General features: G+C 35.9%; 1 protein-coding gene and 1 non-coding gene across 25 annotated transcripts in view; both read left to right on the top strand.

Moving 5' to 3' along the window:
- The window catches only part of LOC102116116 (B cell receptor associated protein 29), a 59,947-nt gene that overhangs the window by 27,620 nt on the left and 9,645 nt on the right, over positions 1-22,682 (top strand). For 22 of the 24 annotated variants that reach the window (XM_045387491.3, XM_045387492.3, XM_074035784.1 and 19 more), the window contains 4 exons: positions 2,790-2,940; positions 4,406-4,541; positions 8,567-8,675; positions 21,805-21,905. In XM_045387491.3, the coding sequence (XP_045243426.1) occupies positions 2,790-2,940; positions 4,406-4,541; positions 8,567-8,675; positions 21,805-21,905 (497 nt within the window). The remainder of the gene's footprint in view (positions 1-2,789; positions 2,941-4,405; positions 4,542-8,566; positions 8,676-21,804; positions 21,906-22,682) is intronic. The other 2 variants (XR_012432782.1, XR_012432783.1) reach the window with 1 other exon arrangement.
- Positions 11,530-11,673, top strand: LOC123572702 (small nucleolar RNA U109). The gene has a single exon (XR_006697242.2). It is a non-coding gene; the product is annotated as a small nucleolar RNA U109 (small nucleolar RNA).

The following is a 22,682-nucleotide window of genomic DNA, read 5'->3' on the forward strand; positions in this document are numbered from 1 at the left end:
TTGTTCTTCCAAAATTCCGTGGACTTAACACAGTCCCAGAAACCCAACAGGCATTTTTGTAGCAGTTGATCAGTTGCTTCTAAAATTTATGCAGACATGCAAAGAACTCTCATAACAGCCAAAGAAATCTTTACAAATAACAAAATTGAGAGACTCACTACCAGATTTCAACAGTAAAGGGGAAAATAAAAACAGGTTAGTGGGCTTTATCTAATCAGTTGAAAGCCTTAATAGAACAAAGATTGACCTCCTCTGAGCAAAAAGAAATTTTGCCAGCAGATTGCCTTTGGACTCAAACTGTATTTCTTCCCTGAATCTCCAGACTGCCAGTCTACCCTGCAGATTTTAAACTTAACAAGCCTCTACAAGCATGTGAGCCAGTTCCTTAAAATAAATCTCAAGCTCGCTCTCTCTCTCTGTCTGCTCCCTGTACCACTCTTCCCCATACACACACACACACACACACATACACACACATACACACACACCCTCTATTGGTTCTTTTTCCTTGGAGAACCCTTACTAATACACCATCTTAACTAAGTAATCAAATTTAGCATCAAAAAAGTATGAGACAAAGTAACATTACACAGCATAAACTATGAGGGATTCTTGGCAAAAGTATTAAACCTTGTCCAATCGAGTATTTGTTTTATTTTATTTTTACTTTCTGAGGCCTGGCAGAACCAATCAAGTCTGAGTTCTAGTTTTCTAAAAATACAGGAGTTAGAGAAAGAAATTGGACTACACTTCAGACAAATTCAGAATGTGAGCACTTTCTTTGTGCTGATTTATTTATTTTTTAATATTTAAAAAAAGAGACAGGGTCTTACCATGTTGCCCGTGCTGGTGTCAATCTTCTGGCCTCATGCTATCCTTCTGTCTCTGCCACCCAAAGTGCTGGGATTACAGGTGTGAGCCACCACACCCAGCCAGTATGTAAGAACTTTCTAGAAAACAGTTGGCCTGGCACCTTTTTAAAAAAGTATTGTGTGTCAAGAGACTACAGAAACATAACTATATGTAATGAGTATCCATTATAAAGTTCTCAGTTTGAAAAAAAATTGTATGAAAGACATTTGGGAGACAAATAAAGCAAATAATCCAATTTAAAAATGGGTAAAGGATCTGAATAGATATTTTTCCAAAGATGATACACAAATGATCAACAAGCACATGAAAAGATGTTCAACAGCATTAGCCATCGGAGAAATGCCAATCAAAACCACAAAGAAATGCCACTTCACACCCTCTAGGATGACTATAATCAAAAAGATAATAACAAGTGTTGCCGAGGATATGGAGAAATTGAAACCAACATACACTGCTTGTGGGAATGTAAAATAGTAAAGCTGCTTTGGAATACAGTTTGACAGTTCCTCAAAAATTAAACATAGAGTTACCATATGGCCCAGCAGTTCATCTCTTAGGTATATACCAAGAGAAATTAAAACATATGTCGATATAAAACTTGCACATGAATGTTCATAGCAGCATTATTCGTAATAGCCAGAAAGTGGAAACAGCTCAATACCATCAACCAATGAATGGATAAACCAAATGTTACCACATTCATACAATGGAATATTATTCAGCCATAAAAGTAATGAAGTACTGACACATACTACAGTGCAGATGAACCTTGAAAACATTATGCTAAGTGAAGGAAGCCAGACTCAAAAGAGCAGATAGTGTATGATTCAATTTATATGAAATGTCTAAAACAAGTAGTTCTGTAGAGACAGAAAGCAGATTGGTGGTGACCAGGAGGTGAGGGATGTGTATAGATTTTCTTTGTGGGGTGATGGAAATGTTCTGAAATTAGATAGTGGTAATGGTTGCACAACTTTGTGAATATACTAAAAACTACTGAATTACACATTTTAAAGAGGTAAATTTTTATGGCATGTGAATTTTATCCAATAAAGCTGCTAAAAATAAAATAGTAGTCAAAATGGCCCCAATTTTGTAACTGGAGTCTCCTTGTGTGGCAATAACTCTTACCCAAGACTTCTGTTGGTCACATGAAAGGGGAGCATTCAAACTTGTTCATACTTCCAGTGGCTTTTGAGACATCTAAGGCAGATGCCTTCCCTAGTACATACAAGAATCCAAGAACTAAGAATGCACTAAATGTAGACCCTTATAAGCTGTTTTCTATTTTCCACTTGAAAGACGTAGTTTCCCGGCATCTGAGACTTCCCAGAACTTCAGCATCAAAGGAGCAGCTATATGAACATTTCCAGTAGCAGCTGCCATCCACTAGTCGGGAGGAGTATATGCCACCACAGATCAAATCCCACTTTAGCAAACCTGTGCCAGTGGAAATTTCACTGTAACCAAATATTTTGAAGATCTCAATCATTTAAAGTAATAATATGTAATAAAATGCTAGTATAGTAAGAGAAATGGGATAGTCTCTTAGAATTGACTGTAGTGGGATATGACATCTGTCATTGTCAATAGGCTGAATTTTAGTCATCTTAGAGACAAAGTGTAAAGGATAATAGTTTGCAGTGTAGTTAGAGATGAGAAACAATAAAATGATATTAAGTACTAGATTAATGATTTAAAAAATGCTATAGTAATTCAAAATTTGCTACTAGTGTCCATTTATAGAGCACCTACTTTGAGCATGAAAACTTCCTGTGTACTGGAGATGGAATGACAAAAAGATCGCCTCTATGTAAAGTCTGTTATTTAAAAGTTTGGTCAGGTATTCTAAAATGTTAATAACAAGTTTATATACTTAAAAGCCAAAAGTAATCTTTTATTTTCTTCTGTAATAGATGCTGTGAGAGAAGTGAGGAAATATTCCTCAGTTCATACCATTGAGAGGAGCTCCACCAGCAGACCTGATGCCTATGAACACACACAGATGAAACTTTTTAGGTCTCAAAGAAATCTTTACATTTCTGGATTTTCACTATTTTTTTGGCTGTAAGTAAAAAAAAAAAAAAAAAAAAAAAAGTAGAAGCACAGTTTAAAAACACGATTTATGCTTCTCTTTCTCGTTTTGTCCACCTTTACTGTAGGTTTTTTTTTTTTTTTTTTTAAAGAGAGACAGCCTTTTGCTCTGTTGCCCAGGCTGCAGTGCAGTGGTGCCTTCATAGCTCACTGTAACTTTAAACTCCTGGGTTCAAGTGATCCTCTCTCTTCAACCTGTCATTTCTAGGACTACAGGTACACACCACCATATAGGGCTAATTTTTAAATTTTTTGTAGAGATGGGGTCTCACTATGTTGCCTGGACTGGTCTCAAACTCCTGGCCCCAAGTGATCCTCCCACCTTGGCCTCCCAAAGTACTGAAATTATAGGCACAAGTCACTGTACCCAGCCTACTTGTAGATTTTTTTATAACATCTTTGTAAAAGAATTCAGATGATATACCCAAATAACAAACAGTAGTTAGCAGCTTGTAGGTTTGCAAAGTCCATAAGGCCCTGAATGATCAGGCCCCTACCTCTCTGTGGAGGCTTGTCTCATACATGTCTCTGACATGTACAATATATTCCACCCTTACTGACCTTCACCATTTATTCATTCATTCCATCTTGCAACAAATATTGATTGAGTTCTGTAGTGTACCTAACTCTTTCCCGTTTTAGGGCCTTTATACAACCTATTCCTTTTGCCAGAACACTCTTTTCTTTCCTCATTTCCTGGCTAACTCTTACTCATCCGTTAGCCTCTTTCTCAAAGCCTTCTGTGGCCATCACTACCCACAAACTAGGTAGGTCTTCTCTTACAGATGCTCAAAGAATGTATATATACTTCATTTTCTAGTGTCATTCCTGGTTGTAATTAAATACTGTTTAAACTTTTGCTTACCCAACTAGGAGCTAAACCCCCGAGGGCATGGACTTTGCTGTTTTCTGCTGCATCTGCAGTGCCTAGCAGAGTGTCTCAACACTTAGCAGTTCCTGAGTAAAGGAATGTCTGCTGAATGAATAATTGAAGATAGTAGTCACTACTTCTAACAATGGCAGTTACCCATAAACAGATGTGAGCGAGCTGTTCTTCAGCTTGATTGACCTTACACAATGTTCCTTAAATAGCAGAATTTGAACTGGGCCAAAAAAAGAATTCTCTTCCTGGCCCTGCCACACTAGATGAAATTTTCCTGTTTCTACTCCTCCAAGCTAAAGCCTTCTACAGGAAAACAAATAAGTACCACTGAACCTGTATTCTAAGTGCTGGTCTTCTAACAAAGATTCCAAGGAATGAGACATGGTCCTGTTTTTACTAAAAGACTTGAATTTAAAAAAATAATGGGTTTTGCCTAAACATTATCTGCCACCACCACACCTATACCTAATGGGGAGTAATTTGGCAATGACTGTTTTAAAATAAGTTTCTGATGATTGGCCAGTAACACATTATTCTGATTTTTTTTTTTCTTAGAGTGTTGAGACGTCTGGTTACGCTTATTACTCAACTGGCGAAAGAACTGTCAAACAAAAGTGTACTTAAAACTCAAGCAGAAAATACTAACAAGGCTGCCAAAAAATTTATGGAAGAAAATGAAAAACTAAAACGGGTATTTAATTTTCTTTGTAAAAATTAAATGTTGTTAGTGTTCCCAAGGAGTAATATATTTGTTTTCAGCATCTAATATATTTGTTTTCAGCATCAAAAAGAGCATTTTTATATTGTATAAGCAGAAAATGACCATAATTAACAATATTTTATGTAATGATTGTTTCAAGAATAGTTTTACTATTCTTTAGAAATGCTTGTTCCCACTAATATTTTCACTATTGTTTGGATTTGCTTTTTCTCCATAGTGGATTAATACCATTGGACCTATTTTCTGTGATTTAAGGCAAAAATAGTATTCTGGGAATATGAATTTTAATTCCTTCATTACCCTTAAGTTTATAATCTAAAGTCTTTATAACTCCGTTTCCATTTCTTCTTCAGTTAAAGTATTTTTAAGCCTAGATTTTAGTTTTCTTTTAAATGATTGGTTTACAGAAAGCAGAGAAACGTCATTGATGCTAGATTGATAATTTCACATAATATTCGAAATATTTAATGTTATTCCTTTATTTTCTATCCTTTGATCTCATTTCACAGTGGTAAAAATAAAAACACAGTCATCAAAGCTTTGATTGATACGTGATGACTAAACTCGAAAGCATATAGCCTTGTATTTATGGAACAACTGATCATGTACATATCTTAATTTAAAATTATACACATCATTTTGGAGTAATGATTTGTAACCATCAGAACACTGCTTTTTTTCCTCTTCAGTTGTTTTTCTCTTATTCCTTAGCTCTAAGAAAATGGAAAGTGTTATTTTTCCCATAGATACTATAGTTAATACACTTAAATTAGTCTTGCCCTTTTTTAAAAAAAAAAAAAAAAAAGCACCCTCCTCAAAATACTTTTGCAACTTTTCTCTTGGAATTGTTTTCAGAACCATTTACCCATGCAAGGAAACTTATGTCATGATTACCAATTCCTTGACCCTGCATGATTTATTCTTTCTGTTTGTTTGTTTTCCTATCCTTTGGTACCATGCTATTCTGATTCACTGCTTCCTGCATAGCTGTGACCCAATCAGTGGCGGCACAGATATGCTGGGCTAAAGCCAGTACACAGTGGGGAGAAAGTCTGTGAGCGGGACATAAAAGCAGTTGTCAGTGCCCAAAATATAACTAATTGACCAGTAAAGTGACCAATAAAGGCCATAAGTGAGAATGTAGAAGATGACATCTATTTCAAGGTGCTTCATGTAGGTTTTGAAAAATAAGCTAAGGAAAGATAAGCTTGTGAAGACACCCCCTTTGTAATGTCCTTTCTTCCTTTCCTCCCTTTCCTCTCCTTCCCTCCCTTCCTTCCCTTCCTTCCCAGACTGATCTCAAACTTTTGGCCTGAAACAATCTTCCCACCTTGGCCTCCAAAAGTGCTGGGATTAATAGGCAAGAGTCACCACGCCCAGCCATACCTCATCATTCTCTATCAGAGACACATTTTCCATTGGAAACTGCATTACCCTGACATCCAAGAGACTTAGGTGCTAGTTCCAATGTGTGACATAGCACAAATCACCTATGTTAATGGGCCTCCAAGTTCCTTAGCTATAAATAATAGTTAACATTGTGCCAGGTATTGCTTCAAGTGCTTCACAGTAAGGTTTTTAACTGTTAATTTTCACAAAAGCCCCATGAATTTGGTATTGTTATTACCTGCATTTTATAGACGAGGAAACGGAGGCACAGAAAGGTTAAGTGACTTGCAAAAATCATTCAGCTAATATGTGACAGAACTAAAATTTGAACCTAAGCAGCCTGACTCTAGAATCCACATTCATAACCACATTATTTTGTGCCCTCAACTCCTATGTTATCCGATAGAACAATTTCCACGTGGTACCTGTGACCCCTTTCTGTTCTGATATTCAGTTAAAGAAATGAAATAATTATGAAAAACCAATTAACTTTTAATTTTGCTACTTCAACGTGATAGAGCTTTACTGTGCTCTGATTTTTTTTTTCCAGCCACGTAACTTACCAAGGTTGGATAATTTGGATGAGACAGTGAACACCTGTGTTGTTGTAGCTGGTGGTCATTAAATTTCAGATTTCAGGGTTCTTGGTCTTTCTCCAGCGTCAAGTTACACATCATAAATTTAGGCAAGTTTACAGGTGCAGTAGTGAAAGCTTATTTACAAGACTTACACAAATCCAACTTTTCCAAGTCAATGGCATGAAAATTCAAGCAGTCAGCGAAAACATTCCTGCAACTCAATGATTCTCTTCTAATTTGGGTAATCACTGGAGATTTTATGAACTGAATTCAGTGAAGTATTAGCTGGACTTGTTTTCAGCTTGAAGTAGGCAACAAATTAAAAGGGATTTGGAGAATTTTTTTCTTGTGCTGCTCTTTACAAAAAAAAACTTTTTTTATTAATTTGAGAAGATATGAGGCTCCTTTAGTTTCAGAATGTACTTCAATCCTCCTGTCTCCAAAAAATAGTCCTTGGGATTATATAATATATGCATTAGAGCTTTAATTCCTCCTTCTGAGCTGCCTAATCTCTATATAGCACAGTAGTACTGTATTTGGTCTTGTGCTACAGTTTTTATGCTCGTCTCATCCTTTCTACTAGATTGAAGTTACTCGAAAGTCGAGACCATGTTTCTCTTACATTTTTATCTCTTACAGCACCTTGCATTGTAAAATATTTGCATGTAGTCATTGCTCAGTAGAACTTTGTGTTTTGTTGAATATATGGGCTTACATTAGAAAATGAATCACCCTGCAGTAGAAATTCCTCTCTTATGTCAGTCTGTTTAAAATTATCCTGTGTTCCTTTTTTACCTGACAATAGAACCTGTCAGTATCAAGTTGCTGCCACTGGCCAGGTACAGTGGCTCATGCCTGTCATCTCAGCGCTTTGGGAGGCTGAGGTGAGACGATTGCTTGAGGCCAGGAATTCACGACCAGTCTGGGCAATATAGCAAGATCTCTGTCTCTACAAAATATATATATTTATATGTTTATATATAATTTTTTTTAATTAGCCTGCAGTGGTGGCACATGCCTGTAGTCTCAGATACTCAGGAGGCTGAGATGGGAGGATCACTTAAGCCCGGAAGGTCAAGGCTGAAGTGGCTATGGGTTGCACCACTGTACTCCAGCCTGGGTGACAGAGTGAGACCCTGTTTCTTAAAAAAAAAAAAAAAAAAAAAAAAAAAGAAGTTTCTGTCTCTTTATTTAGTCTACTGACGTACAACAGTATACATATTAGGTTTTTCAAACATTTACTTTGTCTTTCTTGGTAATTTAAATTCTTTGTCATTTCTTTAAGTCAGCTTCTTAGTTCTGATGATAATTATAGTTTCTGTTCACAATACAGATTATGAAATTTTTACTCCATGATAATTTTATTTTGATCAGTTGTTTTACTATTTGGATCTTAATTGTTCTTGCCTAGAAAAGATAAGCTGCAAACACTAACATTTTTAAAACCAGAATCAATTTTAAAATACAAAGAGCTTTATAAAGGATTAATGGAATAAAAGTAATTTGGTAACTACTCAGTGAAAATTAGAATTTTCCAGCTGTAGAAATGGCCATCATTTCCCACTTACCCATCTCCACTCTGACATATTCTTCTCTTACAAATTTGTCTGTATAAAAATAGGCTGAGTAGATCGCTCTACAATCAGAACATGATGGTTTTCTAATTAATATCATCTTCAGAACTGTTTTTTTCCCCTTAGATTTACATTTCTCTTTAATTGATGGAGAAAGACTGACATTATTTACCTAAATACTTTTGAGAATATTATTTTAAATTCTTATGTTCACTTTAGAGATTTCAGCCATAATAAGAAATCTTTTTTGTGTGTTTGCCAAATATTAAGTTTCTGTTAGCAAAAGTACATTGTAGAAAACTATAAAATTCTGAAAAGGACAAAGAATAAATTATAGACCAGTAATTTTAGATAGGCTACTCAGCTCATTTTCTGTAAGAAAATAGCTCATTTCTGTAAGAAATGGCTATTGCAATTTAAGCTTAATTCTTCCTATATCTCCCTTTTGCAATAGATTTTGAAAAGCCATGGTAAAGATGAAGAATGTGTTTTGGAAGCAGAAAATAAAAAACTAGTACAAGACCAGGAGAAACTGAAAACTGAATTAAGGAAGACTTCAGATGGTAACTTTGTGTACATGTGAAAAAGTAAAAAGACTAGCAGGATACTTTATGCTGTACACTTCACTGTTTTTCCTAAAACAAAACTAATGACTAAATGTTCTTCTAAGATACCAAGAATGACCTATTTATAAATTCTTGTTCAAATATGAAGATAAAACATTGTGTCAGCCAAGAGAAACATGCTCTGTTATACAGAAAAACATGTAGGTGTTTAAGATCTGTGTTGTAAATACAGATGTTCTTGCCTTAGCAAAAGAGCTGTGTTCCTAAAAAGTTGTTTATAAATGTGTTTTTATAAAATGAATCACATTTTTCCATCATCGTATATTCCTCCTCTCAGAGAAGCAATTGCAGGGGAACAGTTTTCTTACAAGAAAATGTATTGTTTATTTCAAGCACTAATATATTCTACCTGTTAGACATAAGGAAAGCGTTCCTTGAGAGAGACAGGTAGGCACAGAGTAGGCAACAGTATCTGGGATGTCAGCTAAGAATTTGAGTGTCTCCTTCCAACATAACATTGCAGTGTAGGCTTGAAGTGGAGCATCCCAACTCCATTTCCCTGAAGGCAGCAATTTCTTCTACATTAAAAAAAAAAAAAAAAAAAAGTTTTGCTACTGTTTTTTTCTTAGTCAAAGAACAAATTATTTTTGTTGCATCTGCAAAGCACAGAAAAGTAGATACCCCAAATTCAGTGTCATCCCAGAAAACTCTTGAGTGTAAGTTTGTGGCTTGACGCTTTGCAACATTTCTGCATACAACAGATAGGTTTTTATGTTGGCCAGACACTGAGAAACCTCACCATCAATTGGTGTTAAGGTACATTGTTTGGAAAGGGTTTACTTCAGTCAGGATGTATTTGAATTTGAGATGGAAAACATAAAAATAAAAGCTAATTCTGTAAATAGAACAAAAATCCACCGGAGAATATTTATGTGATACAAAATGCTTTAGTCACGTTCCTACTTTTTACTTCAAGTGAAAAAAAGAAGACAGTTCAGAAGCAATAAGTTAAAAAATAAATTACCCTTATAGACAAAGTGGTATATTATGTAGTTGGCATAGTGTAGCCCAAAATTCAAGAATCTTTTAGTTGGTACTGTTGCCTTTTCTGTAATTCCAAAAGATTTAGAACATGATCTACAAATGTTATTGTTTATATGAAAATGAATTTAAGTTACCTACCATTTACAACAGACATTTCAGAAGAGAAACTAGTGTTCTTTTTTTAACCCTGCATAAAATATAGCTACTAATTCTTTTGAAGAATGAAACCATCTATTTCCAAAACACAAAAATATTGCTTCAAAATCCTGCTTTTTTCTGTATCCACCAAGAATCTCTTTTCTTATGTTATAAGCAGGGTGGTACAAAACTAAAAGAGACGAGTGTATGTGTACTATACTTTTCTTAACCCTGCTCAATTTAGTTTCTCTTTTCATCTTTCAAAAATTCCAGCTCTGAGATATTTTGAGCTTTAACTCTTTAAATCTGGCATAAAACTTAACTTAGTATTATATGAGCATTTCTTTAAAAGACAAAATCAGATTTTAGAGAAAATGAACTCTTTGACAATGTAAGCATTGTGTTTACAATCTGATAACAAGTGATAGCAGCTTCTGTGTTTGAAGTATAGACTGCAGAGATACTTTCGAAGTGAATTAGTGTTCAGGTAGAGGCAGATTTTACCTGTTTGAGTGTGTCCTGTTTGGTTCTGGCAAGATATATAATATTTTATGAACACGTTTTATTTGCTCTATGTTTTTTTAAAAACTAACATTTGTAATGACCTTGAGAAGATCAAAGTTCCATTTCTAAAGAGAGTGTTTCCTTGGTCATGTTCTGTTGACCTAAACCAGTTAAATTCAGTAAGGTAAGAACTAAGAAAATATATCAATTAATAGTGCATGATTTGGATGAATTCAGTGGTACAATACTTTGTGCACAGTACCACTCAAAAATATTCACTGATTTCTAAATGTTGAGGGTGTTAAGGTGACAAGGCTTAAGAAAGATTTAGAAAGAGATCTTATATTTGAAAATTGAGTAAAAAAGCAGTGTTTTCTTTTTTTACAGGAAAATAGAGTGTTTTCCATGTGAATTTTCTTATCCTTCATGTTACTTAAATCTAAGTGAAACATTTTCTCCCAAGTGTATTAGTGGAAACAAAACGTAAATACAAATATTTATTTAAGCTAGTTAGCCCAAATTTTTAAAGTGGCATTCTGTAGGCAGCTACTAAGAACACTCTATCAGTTGTGGCAAACACCTTCAGGTTTTAACCTCCAACTCCTATTTTGACCAGAGTTTGTAAACTATTAGCGGTGCTTCCGTGCAGTAATATCACCCTAGCACAGACATTGTATTTCGTGGAAAAACCTTCTGATTTCCAAGGAGATTGGCTTTAAAGGCCTCTTCCAGGAAAACTACTTATTTTCATAAATGAATACCTTCCTTTATTCTTTTTTTTTTTCTTTTTGAGATGGAATCTCACTCTGTCGCCCAGGCCGGAGGGCAGTGGTGTGATCTGACTCACTGCAAGCTCCGCCTCCCAGGTTCACACCATTCTCCTGGCTTAGCCTCCCGAGTAGCTGGGACTACAGACGCCCACCACCACGCCCATCTAATTTTTTTGTATTTTTAGTAGAGACGGGGTTTCACCATATTAGCCAGGATGGTCTCCGTCTCCTGACCTCTTGATCTGCCCGCCTTGGCCTCCGAAAGTGCTGGGGATTACCGGCGTGAGCCACTGTACCCAGCCTCCTTTATTCTTGTAACTAGAAATATGTAGCATTCAGTCATTGCATGCATCCAAGCAATGATAAAAGTAAATATGGTTTAAAAAGTGATTGAGCTGCATGTGGAAATGTCTGTTCTTCATTCTTTTAGGAGCAGGAATACATATAGATATAAAAATCATGCCATATTTTACAAGGAATTCTTAGGGCTGCTGATCTTGTAATAAAGGTTGAATTAGCAGTGTATGTCTCCTACATAAAGGAAAAGAGAAAACAGTAATTGGGGGAAATTTCTTGATGATGCATTTCTTCTCTTTGTTTCCTGCTTTCCTTTGTTCCTTCTTTGTTTCATCAGCAATTTTTTTTGTTTGTTTGTTTTTTTGAGACAGAGTCTCACTGTTGCCCAGGTTGGAGTGCAGTCATGTCTTACTGCAACCTCAAACTCCTGGGCTCATGCGATCCTCCCACCTCAGCCTCCTGAGTAGCTGGGACTACATACGTGCACCACCATGCCTGCCTAATTTTTTAAATTTTTTGTAGACACAGGGTCTCGCTTTGCTACTTCATCTGGTCTTGAACTTTGGCTTCAAGCCCTTCCTCCTCAGCCTCCAAAAATGCTGGGATTACAGGCCTGAACTGCTGTGCCTGGGCCTCATCTATTTTTAAAAGAACTTTTCAAGTAATTCATTTATTGTAAAGTCATTTAATGTGGAGCATAATTAACACTTTCCTTAAAAAGTATGCCTCTTGAGGATAAAGCAAACTTTAAATAAATTTCTTAAAGTATATACTAACAAATCAGAAACTGAGTGTAAAGACCTATTATGGGTCTCTAAGTATTAGCAGCATACAATAGACATACTAGATTTGGACCAGGAAATAGAACCCCCCCTAGTCCTCTACTTAAAATAATGATAATTAAACTCTCTTCCTGGATAAATGCTTTCATATCACCTTGACTTAACCTTGAACAAAACTAAAATTACCTTTTACAGACCAACTTTAATACCCTTGAAGAAGTTAAGTTTTTTTAACCTTTTATTGCCAGTTAACATGGGGACCAGATAGTGAAAAGTAGCTGAAGTGCTTTTCAAGAGAAATTGGAGATCAAGACAAGATAGAAAATTACAGGGGAATTGCTGTTCTGTATACCCAAAACCCTAAATTCCTGCCTCTTGAGTGTTAAGAATAAGACATAAGCTTTGTATACAAGTTTAAAACAATAGGATTTCCAGTTTCGTACAAATGAACCACATATTCATCTAAAAATAAATTCTAAAAGTTTACCCTAAGCATGTTTTACAGTGGTAAATTTTTATGGACATGAACTCGGTTATCTTTTACCTACAGTTATATCAAAGCCACCAGCTTATTTTAAAATTATTAATGCTTAAAAACAGTTTGCTATTTTTGGTCATATGGTTTTTTTTGTTTTTTGTTTTTTGCTTTGTTGCCTTTTAATGCACTTTTGTGATTTAAATAAGAAAAAAACATACTGTTTCTTATTTGTTTTCATGTCTGGAAGTTTCTGCTTCATTGACATCTTTTTCCCTTCTTGTATCAACTGAAAAAAAAAAAAAACTCCGCATTAAGAAATAATAGTATAGTTTATTTGATGGTTGCGCCAATAGGCAATATATAATTAATAGTATTTTAATTACTTAAAGCAAATAAAACTCATGACCAGCCCTTTTATTTAGGTAAATAAAGGATTTATTAGTATTTATTAGTTCACCTCTGTGTTATTTTCACGTACTGATGTTATTGTCAAAACAGAAAAAAGGGTTTGCTCGCTATCAGACTGCTTTTCTTGGACTAATATGTAATGGTGATATTTCATCCTTTTTGGTTCCCTGTTACATTCCCATTTAGTTGTGACGTTTCCCTTTCCTGTGAGTTTCTTAGCTGTTATCAAGGCCTATACTCGTAAAATAAACTATATGTCTTTCAGTAACCAGGAGGAATAGCTATAAGGAAGATATTAAGACAGAAATTCAAAGATACCTTATATATTATTCACAGTACTAGCAAACATAGCGATGTCTACCCTGAGGAAAAGCTTTTATAATCTCTACAGAGGGACATTAAAGCAAGAGAAAACAGTTTCTTCTCAGAAGAGCTTGTAGTCCAGATGGTGAACCAAACATATGTACATAAAGGGATTCACTTCCTCCCCAGTGTGAAACATGGGCTAGTCTACCAAAAACATGAGTGGAGAGTGCTAAATGCATACTGAATCAAGGAATGTTCCAGGTGATAAAGATGTAATCAAGCACAATTCTCTAAATGTGTTGATGGACATGGAGTGGCAGAAAAATGAGTGAAATGATACTACTGTTCTGAGTGAGAAGAGCAAAGCAAAAAGCAGAGTGGTCTGTTAGAAGTCGATGTGTCACACTAGATGCAGTGAATAATAATGCTGTATGGTTAAGGGGTCCATTGATGTAGCTCCTAAGAGATCAAAGGAGATGATTACTTTGAATGCCTTGGTGTTCTTTTCTACTGTCTTATTCCATACCTACATATGCATGTTTACTACAATCCTTAATGGTAAATACTTTTCTAATGATAACAGCTTATGGCAAGTTCATGTTTATTGCCAAGTGAGATACAAAAATTAAACTGGACAACTCTAGTTTTAAAACACTTTCAATTAGGAAAAAACACTAAACTATTAATAGTGGTTTTCCTTAGCATGTACAACAAATGACTTTTTCCTGGAGTTTAAATTATTTTCTACAATGAATTTATTTTGCTTAATAAAAAAGATAGCTTTTTATTGTAAAAAAGAATTTAAAATTTAAAAAAAAAAAAAAAAAAAAAACCTCTTCCAAATACCCAGGTAATCTAGGGCGGTAGTTTTTTGGCTTGAATTGTCTAATTAATTGGCCATATTCCAACTTTACTTTGTGAGTAGACCCCAAATATTACAAGCTGTTCATATAGCTTTTGCTAAGTTATATGAATTACGTTGCAAAATCTGAGGATACACTGGGTAATCTTGGTGAAGTCATTGACTGTTTTTAGGCCATAGTTTTCTCCTCTGTAAAATGAGAGACTGGACTAGTTAAACTTTAATGTCTATTATATATCTCCAAATAATGTAATTAAGCAAAACTGACCATCAAGAACTGTTTTCATTGTTGGCTTTTTGACCCTTAAAATTATATTTGTTTTTCATGAGAAAAATATTTTCATAGTAACTTCCCTTTCTCCAAACTTAGAAAGTTCAGCAGGTGATAAATTAAGCCATATTCATCACTTTTGAAGAATGTTTCATGCAATCTTAGGATCTTTAGGACAGGATCTGGCAGGTTTTATGCATCTGTTAGCTCACAACACAAGTGTGCTGTGTGAAATGAGGCCACAAGTCTTAAATATAGGGCATTGGGAGAAGAGAGGATAAGCCAGTAAGTAGAACCAATTCTCATTAGTGTTAGAGCATGGCTGTTTAGAACATTTATTAGAACCATTGATATCCATTGATATGGAATAATAAAACTTTGCAGGAGAAGAGAAATGATTTGAATAAAGAAATTAGCATGTTCTTTTCATTATAATTATGTTAGGGAAATAAAAAATGGTACTAGATCTCTAGAGGTCTTCCCAGCTCTGAGAGCCTTTGTTATAAAAGGGAGTATTTATCTGGAGCACCTTTTACTTTTTTTTATTTTATCAAAGTTTTACATATATATATTTTTTTAAAGCAAAATAGTAACACAAGGCTTATAATGAAAAAGAGCAGTCTCCTGAGGCGCTGTCCCCAGAAGCAACTACATTCAACTCCTTTAGAAATGTCCTCTGAGGCCAGGCACATGGTGGCTCATGCCTGTAATCCCAGCACTTTGGGAGGCCGAGGCAGGTGGATCATTTGAAGTCAGGAGTTTGAGACTAGCCTGGCCAAATATGGTAAAATCCCATCTCTACTAAAAATACAAAAATTAGCCAGATGACAGTGGCACACGCCTGTAATCCCCACTACCCGGGAGGCTGAGGCAGAAGAATCGCTTGAGCCTGGGAGGCAGAGGTTGCGGTGATCCACGATTGTGCCACTGTGCTCTAGTCTGGGCAACAAAGTAAGACCCTGTCTCAAAAAAAAAATGTCCTCTGATATGTGCCTCCAGGTTTCTAAATGCAATGTTTAGGTAGCTTTTTCTTGATCTTTCAATATAGGATATTATCTTTGACTTTGTTATAGGGAAGACGAGGACTTAGATCTCTTTATCTCACCCAGTTACCCTCCTGGCTCCTCATACTTCCCATCTCCCTCCATCCTTTCAATTTAAATATATCATAACTTTTACTATATCATATTATTACAACTGTATATTCATCATCATTATGAGGATTTCCTTTGCCTCTTTCCTGTATTGATACCTTCTTTCCTGGATTCCATGTTTTCTTTTTCTTCTTTTTTTTTTCTGAGACAGTCTCCCTTTGTAGCCCAGTCTGGAGTGCAGTGGCGTGATCTTGACTCACTGCAACCTCTGCCCCCCCAGGTCCCGGTTCCAGCAATTCTCCTGCCTCAGCCTCCCCAGCTGGGATTACAGGCACATACCACCATGCCCAGCTAATTTTTGTATTTTTAGTAGAGACAGGGTTTCACCATGTTGGCCAGGCTGGTCTTGAACTCCTGACCTCGTGATCCACCTGCCTCGGCCTCCCAAAGTGCTGGAATTACAAGTATAAGCCACTGTGCCTGGCCTGGGTTCCATGTTTTCTACCTTTGTATAGGTTTTGAAAGTCACAGAGGTGATGTGCCAGCTTTCATCACATTATATCAAGAGTACATATTATTAACATAACTTGTCAGTTTTGATGTTGACCTTGATCACCTAGCTAAAATAGTGCTTGTCTAGTTTCTGAACTGTAAAATTACTCTTTTCCCTCCTTTTTCCATACTGTAATCTTTTTGAATCACTGTTCACAGCCCACACTTCAGATCAGTGTGCAAATGAGTGGATTAAAAAAAGAAAAAAAGAAGAAGAAAGGGAAGTTATGCTCAACCTCCTTGACAGTACAGTATCTGTGTAAATTGTTTGGAATTCTTCTGCACAGATTTGTCAGTTCTCTACCATTTGTTTGTCAGTATGGACTAATAGGTATTTATTTTATAATTTGGGTTATAATTTAATACTACTTTAGTTTAGTTTATTGTTCAGGTTGTCTAGCTTTCGCCATTGGCAGCTCTTTCATTTGGCTTCTGTGTCCCTTTGACGTATTTCCATTTTTGATTTTTTTTTTCATTTTTGGAGCACTTGCTTACTTTCTGGCATTATAAGATACTCCAGCCTTATCTTGCACATTTCCTGCCCCATTCTTAGAATCAGTGTACAGGGATTTTTTTTAATTGAGCTGGATTCTGTGGTACTATTTATTTATATTTTATTTTTGATTCTGAAGTAGTATGAGATATTTGTAACATGAGTATATTTTCATCGAAATATTTCAAGAATGGTCTGTTTGCTTTGTTACAGCTATCCTGAGTATTTTGGTTTTAGATTGAAGGTGTTTTTATCTTGTTTCAACCAAGATTCCTATCAGGTGACTAAAGTAACACTTTGTGTTGTTCACCTGACATTTATCATTTCCAAGTGAACTGTTTACACACAAGTGAATTTTTCAAATGCTTAAAGCTTACATGTTTCATTTATTCATTGTTTCATTCCTTCAAGGAGCATATTTCAAGCACTTACCAATACTAGGCAATATGCTAAGTACTCAGACAGACAGATAAGACACAGCTCTGTTTTTTGAGTAGTCCATAGTCTAGTAAGGGCATAGTTGCCCTTCAATTCAGTACATGCTGTGGTGAAACTTGAGTTGTAGTAGAAGCCAACACTGGAGATCAAGGACACTTTCTTGACATTTTAAAGGATGACATTAATTAGCCAGATGAAATAGGAGGAGATGGACAAGATGTTATAACAAAAATGAGCAGGTTGTTACCAGAGGAATATGGCACTTTTGAGGTACTACAAGGAGCTCAAGGCAACTGGAGTGTAAAATAAAATGGAACCAGTGGAGAGAGTTGAGCAGTAGGCCTAGAAGCCATCATGAAGGCCCTCATATGCCATGTTTGTGTGTTTTCAGGGCACTCTTAGAGGGTTTTTAGGCATGAGAGCAATCACTTTGACAGCATTATAGACAATGGATTAAAGTAGCTGGGCAACTGTGTGAGAAATCCACTTAATCTAATCTGGAAATGAGGACAGTGGTCACAGAGCTGGAGTGGAATGTATGAATTGGAGAGCTATAAAGGAAGTGAATCAACAAACTTTATCAACAGATGGGTATGAGGTTAAAAGAGATTAGGTGTTGATTGAAGTGATGAATAAAACATAAACCTTTACCTACACAGACCTGACAATATAGGCATATACAAAAAAATGATAATATAATTAAGCCACAGTTTATGTCCTTACTGAGCAGAAGTTTGTGTGTCTACTTGCCAAGTGTCTTGGAAGCATTACTGTAGATTAACAATCCAATAAGTGATCATTGGCAAAGGAATAGTACATGTGAGGATTAAATACTAAATAGCTCCAGTGTATCACACTCTTGAATTCTCAAAAAGAGAACCAAATAAATTGGAAAGAAACCAATACTAGACGTTTGGAAATTTTTCAAATAAAGTATGTTTTCCTCTGGCTCAATCCTTACAGCTATTGTGCAACAGCCCAACTTTAGCTGTCATGCCAATGCCTCTAAAAACTTCCATTTCCTGGCAGAGCTTAACTGGCAGTGTTTGTTATCTCTGGTCGAAATCACAGTGATACAATACATTTACACGGTGCATTAGTCTCACTGGCTCCTCCCACTGTGCAAATAGCTCCATAAGTGAACATTTAACACTTGGAAAGGCAACAAATATTTTTGCTTATTATGTGTCACTGTAACATAGTTGAAGTTATTTTCCATATTAACAAATGATTCATGTGCCTTTAAAAATATCTAATGGACCATAACCTAGGACATAACAGTCTCTTATTGAATCTAGCCAATATTCTTATGAAATAGCTCAGTATTTCCATAAAGCCACTGGCAAGTGATAGCAGCCCATTTTTGCAGTTAAGAAAAGTGAAATAGCGACTTAGATGTATCATCTAAAGCCTCCTTGTCCAATAATATTTTTCTTATATATGCTGTTTCCAAAATAATATGGCTCAAAATAAAACAAGCATATTCACATGTCAGATAACAAGTTTATGTAATCCTTTAGTTACAGATGCAGTTGCAAAAGGAGGTGGAAGGCATCCAAAACACAATATTATAATTTTTTTTTTTTTTTTTTTTTTTTTTGAGACGGAGTCTTGCTCTGTCGCCCAGGCTGGAGTGCAGTGGCGGGATCTCGGCTCACTGCAAGCTCCGCCTCCCGGGTTCACGCCATTCTCCTGCCTCAGCCTCCCGAGTAGCTGGGACTACAGGCGCCCGCCACCTCGCCCGGATAGTTTTTTTTTATTTTTTTAGTAGAGACGGGGTTTCACCGTGTTAGCCAGGATGGTCTCGATCTGCTGACCTCGTGATCCGCCCGTCTCAGCCTCCCAAAGTGCTGTGATTACAGGCTTGAGCCACCGCGCCCGGCCTAATATTATAATTTTTATAAAATGAGATATAGGACTGGGAAACAGTCCAAGATGCGTCTAGACAATAATATCCTCCCCTAATTGGAGTGATAGTATTCATTAGATTTATTAATATCCACTGAAATACAAAATGAAATAAGAAACACAGTTCATAACTTGGCTTAATAAGTGGCAGAAAAACAGTATTTGTCTGCATTTGTTCCGTTAATAGCTTTATACTGGTAGTAACCAGAAGAAACTCCTAGATAGGCTGTACAAGTGGTTTTCTAGCTTCTTTTAAAAAGGAACTACTGGGTAGATACCTAAGATATATTAAATTTATTAAATAATTTATTGTCAGAAATTCAAGTATAAATCATTTTTAACATTAAGACCAACTCCTGTTCATTACAAGGGCCTGACCAACTGTCTTAGTAGAAAGTACTATAGGCTCAGTAGCTTATAAACAACATAAGTTTATTTCTCACAGTTCTGGTGACTGGGAAGTCTGAGATCAAGGCCCCAGTGAATTAGGCCTCTGGTGAGGGCCTGTTTCCTGATTTATAGATGGTACCATCTTGCTATGTCCTCACCTAATGGAAAGGGAAAGGCAGCTCTCTAGGGCCTCTTTTTATTAGGGCATGAATCCCATTAATGAGGGCCCCACCCTCATGACCTAATCACTCCCCAGCCACGCCTCCCAATACCATCACATTGGTAATTAGGTTTCAACATATGAATTTTATGGAGAGACAAGCATTCGGACCATAACAACAACATTCCTAAAACTACCATTGTAGGCCAGGGGCAGTGGCTCACACCTGTAATCCTAGCACTTTGGGAGCCTGAGGTGAGAGAATTGCTTGAGGCCAGGAGTTCAAGACCTGCCTGGGCAACATAGTGAGACCTCATCTCTACAAAAAATTTAAAAATTGACGGGTGGTAGAGCAAGACATTGTCTAAAAAAAAAAAAAAAACAAAAACAAAAAACACACCATTGCAGGCTAGTCAGCCATTATTAGGTTGTGGAATCTACTGTGCGTTTTATGTACCAGAAATCCAGGGTCTTAAACTTTTTGCTGAGTTCTGAAGATAATACCACCGTGCATCATATTTTTCAAGTAACCTGTAGGAAATGCCTTGTAAAACCCAAACTGAAAACTAATATATAACTCTTTATGTTGTGAAGGTGGTCCTAATGAAATCTAACGATCCCCAAAAGTATCTTCCATGCCTGTCTCATACCTTTAGCAAGTGACATCACATTAAATTTGTCAAAATCAATCTTTAATACCTTATTTAGAATTATGCAGCTATAGAAGGAACATGGAAGAAATTACAGAGCTGTGCTGCCCAATATGGCTAGCTACTAGCTACATGTGGCTGTTTAAATTTAATTGAACTTAAATTGAAAATATAGGTCCTCACTTAAACTAGCCACATTTAAAGTTCACAATAGCCACATTTAAGTAGTGGCTACCATGTTGACAACACAGATGTAGAACTATGTAGAACATTGGACAATACTGTCTAGAAAGTACTGATACAAAAAGCATTTTAGTTGATAATGGCTTATATATTTATATAAAAATGCCTATATGATGACTTCTCAAGAGAAAAGATTGTTTATAACTAGATCCTATAATTTTATTTCATTGTGCCAGGAAAGTAGCTTTTAAATTTATAAATTCTGCTTTTTTCCCTTAAACTCCTACCCTAAAAGACTTCCAAATGTAGAACTTCTGAAGGCTGCATATGATATAGAGCTACTTCAGGATTCCCAGAGTTTGGAAAAATGATTTCTGAAAGCACTATATGAGATAAAATTTTCAAGTATGACAACTTTACTTTTTCTGACCCATCTTGTGCTGCTCTTCTACATATTTTGCTCATTAGTACCTTCTTCACAATGTATTGTTTTATATGTATTTATTTATTCATTTATTTTACTTCTAAGGATGTGAATCTGCTGACATATGACTTGTAGCTCCTTGGTAGGCAAAGGTCAATGTGTAGTAATTCTTGTGTGCCATTATCTTGAGGAGCAGGATGCTTGCATAGACTAAATTGTCTTCCTATATATTGCTTCTTTAGTTACAGAGGTTAAAACTGTAAGTATAAAATGAAAAAACCAGTGAGGGACAGAGAAACTTTGGATGTGATGGGCCTCTGGATGCCCTGAGAAGCATTTAATATCACTTATATTCACATGTAAGTGGATGTATGACCTGACTTTAATCATGAGGAAACATCAGACAAAAACAAAGTGAAGAACATTCTATCTGAAAGTGGCCTGTGTTCTTTAAAATGTCAATGTCATGAAAGATGGGGAGAAGAGGGCTGTGATAATGGTGGGGAATTAGTCCAGATTAAAAGAAATTAAAGAGACATGATAACTAAATGCAATATGTGATCTAGCACTGTATCCTGGACTGGCAGTGGAAAAAATGCTAAAAAGACATGATTGGGACAGTTCCAAAAATTGGCATATGGATGGTAAATTAGATTTATAGTATTGTATTCACATTAAGTTTCCTAAGTTTGGTGACTATACTATGGTTATGTTAGATAATATTTTGTTTCTGGGAAGTACATTCCCAGAAATGTGTTAAAGAGTAGAGGGGCATGATACCTGCACCTTATTCTCAAATGAGTCAAGAAAATAATAGTGTGTGTGAAGAGAGAATATGATAACAAATGTAGCACAATGTTAACAGTGGATTTGAGTAAAGACTATACAGGAGTTCTCTATTTAAGTCTTATAACTTTTCTATAAATTTGAAATTATTTTGAAATAAAAATAAAACTCTATTCGATGTTTTCTAGCCCTTTCTAAGGCACAAAATGATGTGATGGAAATGAAGATGCAGTCAGAGAGACTTTCGAAAGAATATGATCAACTCCTGAAAGAACACTCTGAACTTCAGGTGGGTGTGACATGCACTTTATGAGCCTAAATGTTTTGAAATAGTAATTACCTAAGTAAATTATTTGGGTTATTTGTCCCTAACTAATCAAGATGATGTACTTAATCCTGGCTTTGTTAAATGATTTAAATAAGCCAGATTTTTACCTAGAGGGTAAAGATTAGTACATTGCAGGAAAATACAAGATAATTATAAGGAATTGCTGACGTGCATATTTACAGCATTCCAGTTTTGGTGAACTTTTAAGCAAAAGAATTAAGCCACAAAAATGGCAGCACTGGAAAACAGACGGGTTCTAGAAAAGATGAGTTTTGCTGTTTGGGATGTTTGCCATATTCATGCCAAAATGAGGCCAGAATTTCAAGTTCCACATCACACTACTCTTGTCTCAGTGTTTTAGACATATCAGGCCAAAGACTTTAGCATTCAAATTTATTATTTACCTCCAAATGTTGATTTGAAAGATGGAAATGGGGAAAAAAATGTTTCATTGTTAAAGCCACAAAGTCAGATCTGGGCCATAGGTTTTCTTTCTCTTTCTCTCTAATCCAAGAAAAGAAACGTTCATCCCTGTTAGGCTTGTCTTTCCTCCCTCCCTTCTGCTACCAGCCGGTAACCTGAGTTGATTTCCCAGCCACACTTTGATCAATTGGGAAAGAGACCATTCCAGAGGCAGCCCTGGCCTTGCTTCCCAGTTTCTCCCAAGACAGACTGGTTGGGCTTGTCTTCAAAATTTGGCAGCTTTTGTGGCTTTCAGTCAGGACTTTTTACAAATGA

Source organism: Macaca fascicularis, chromosome 3 (assembly GCF_037993035.2).
Source record: "Macaca fascicularis isolate 582-1 chromosome 3, T2T-MFA8v1.1".
Lineage (NCBI taxonomy): Eukaryota > Metazoa > Chordata > Mammalia > Primates > Cercopithecidae > Macaca > Macaca fascicularis.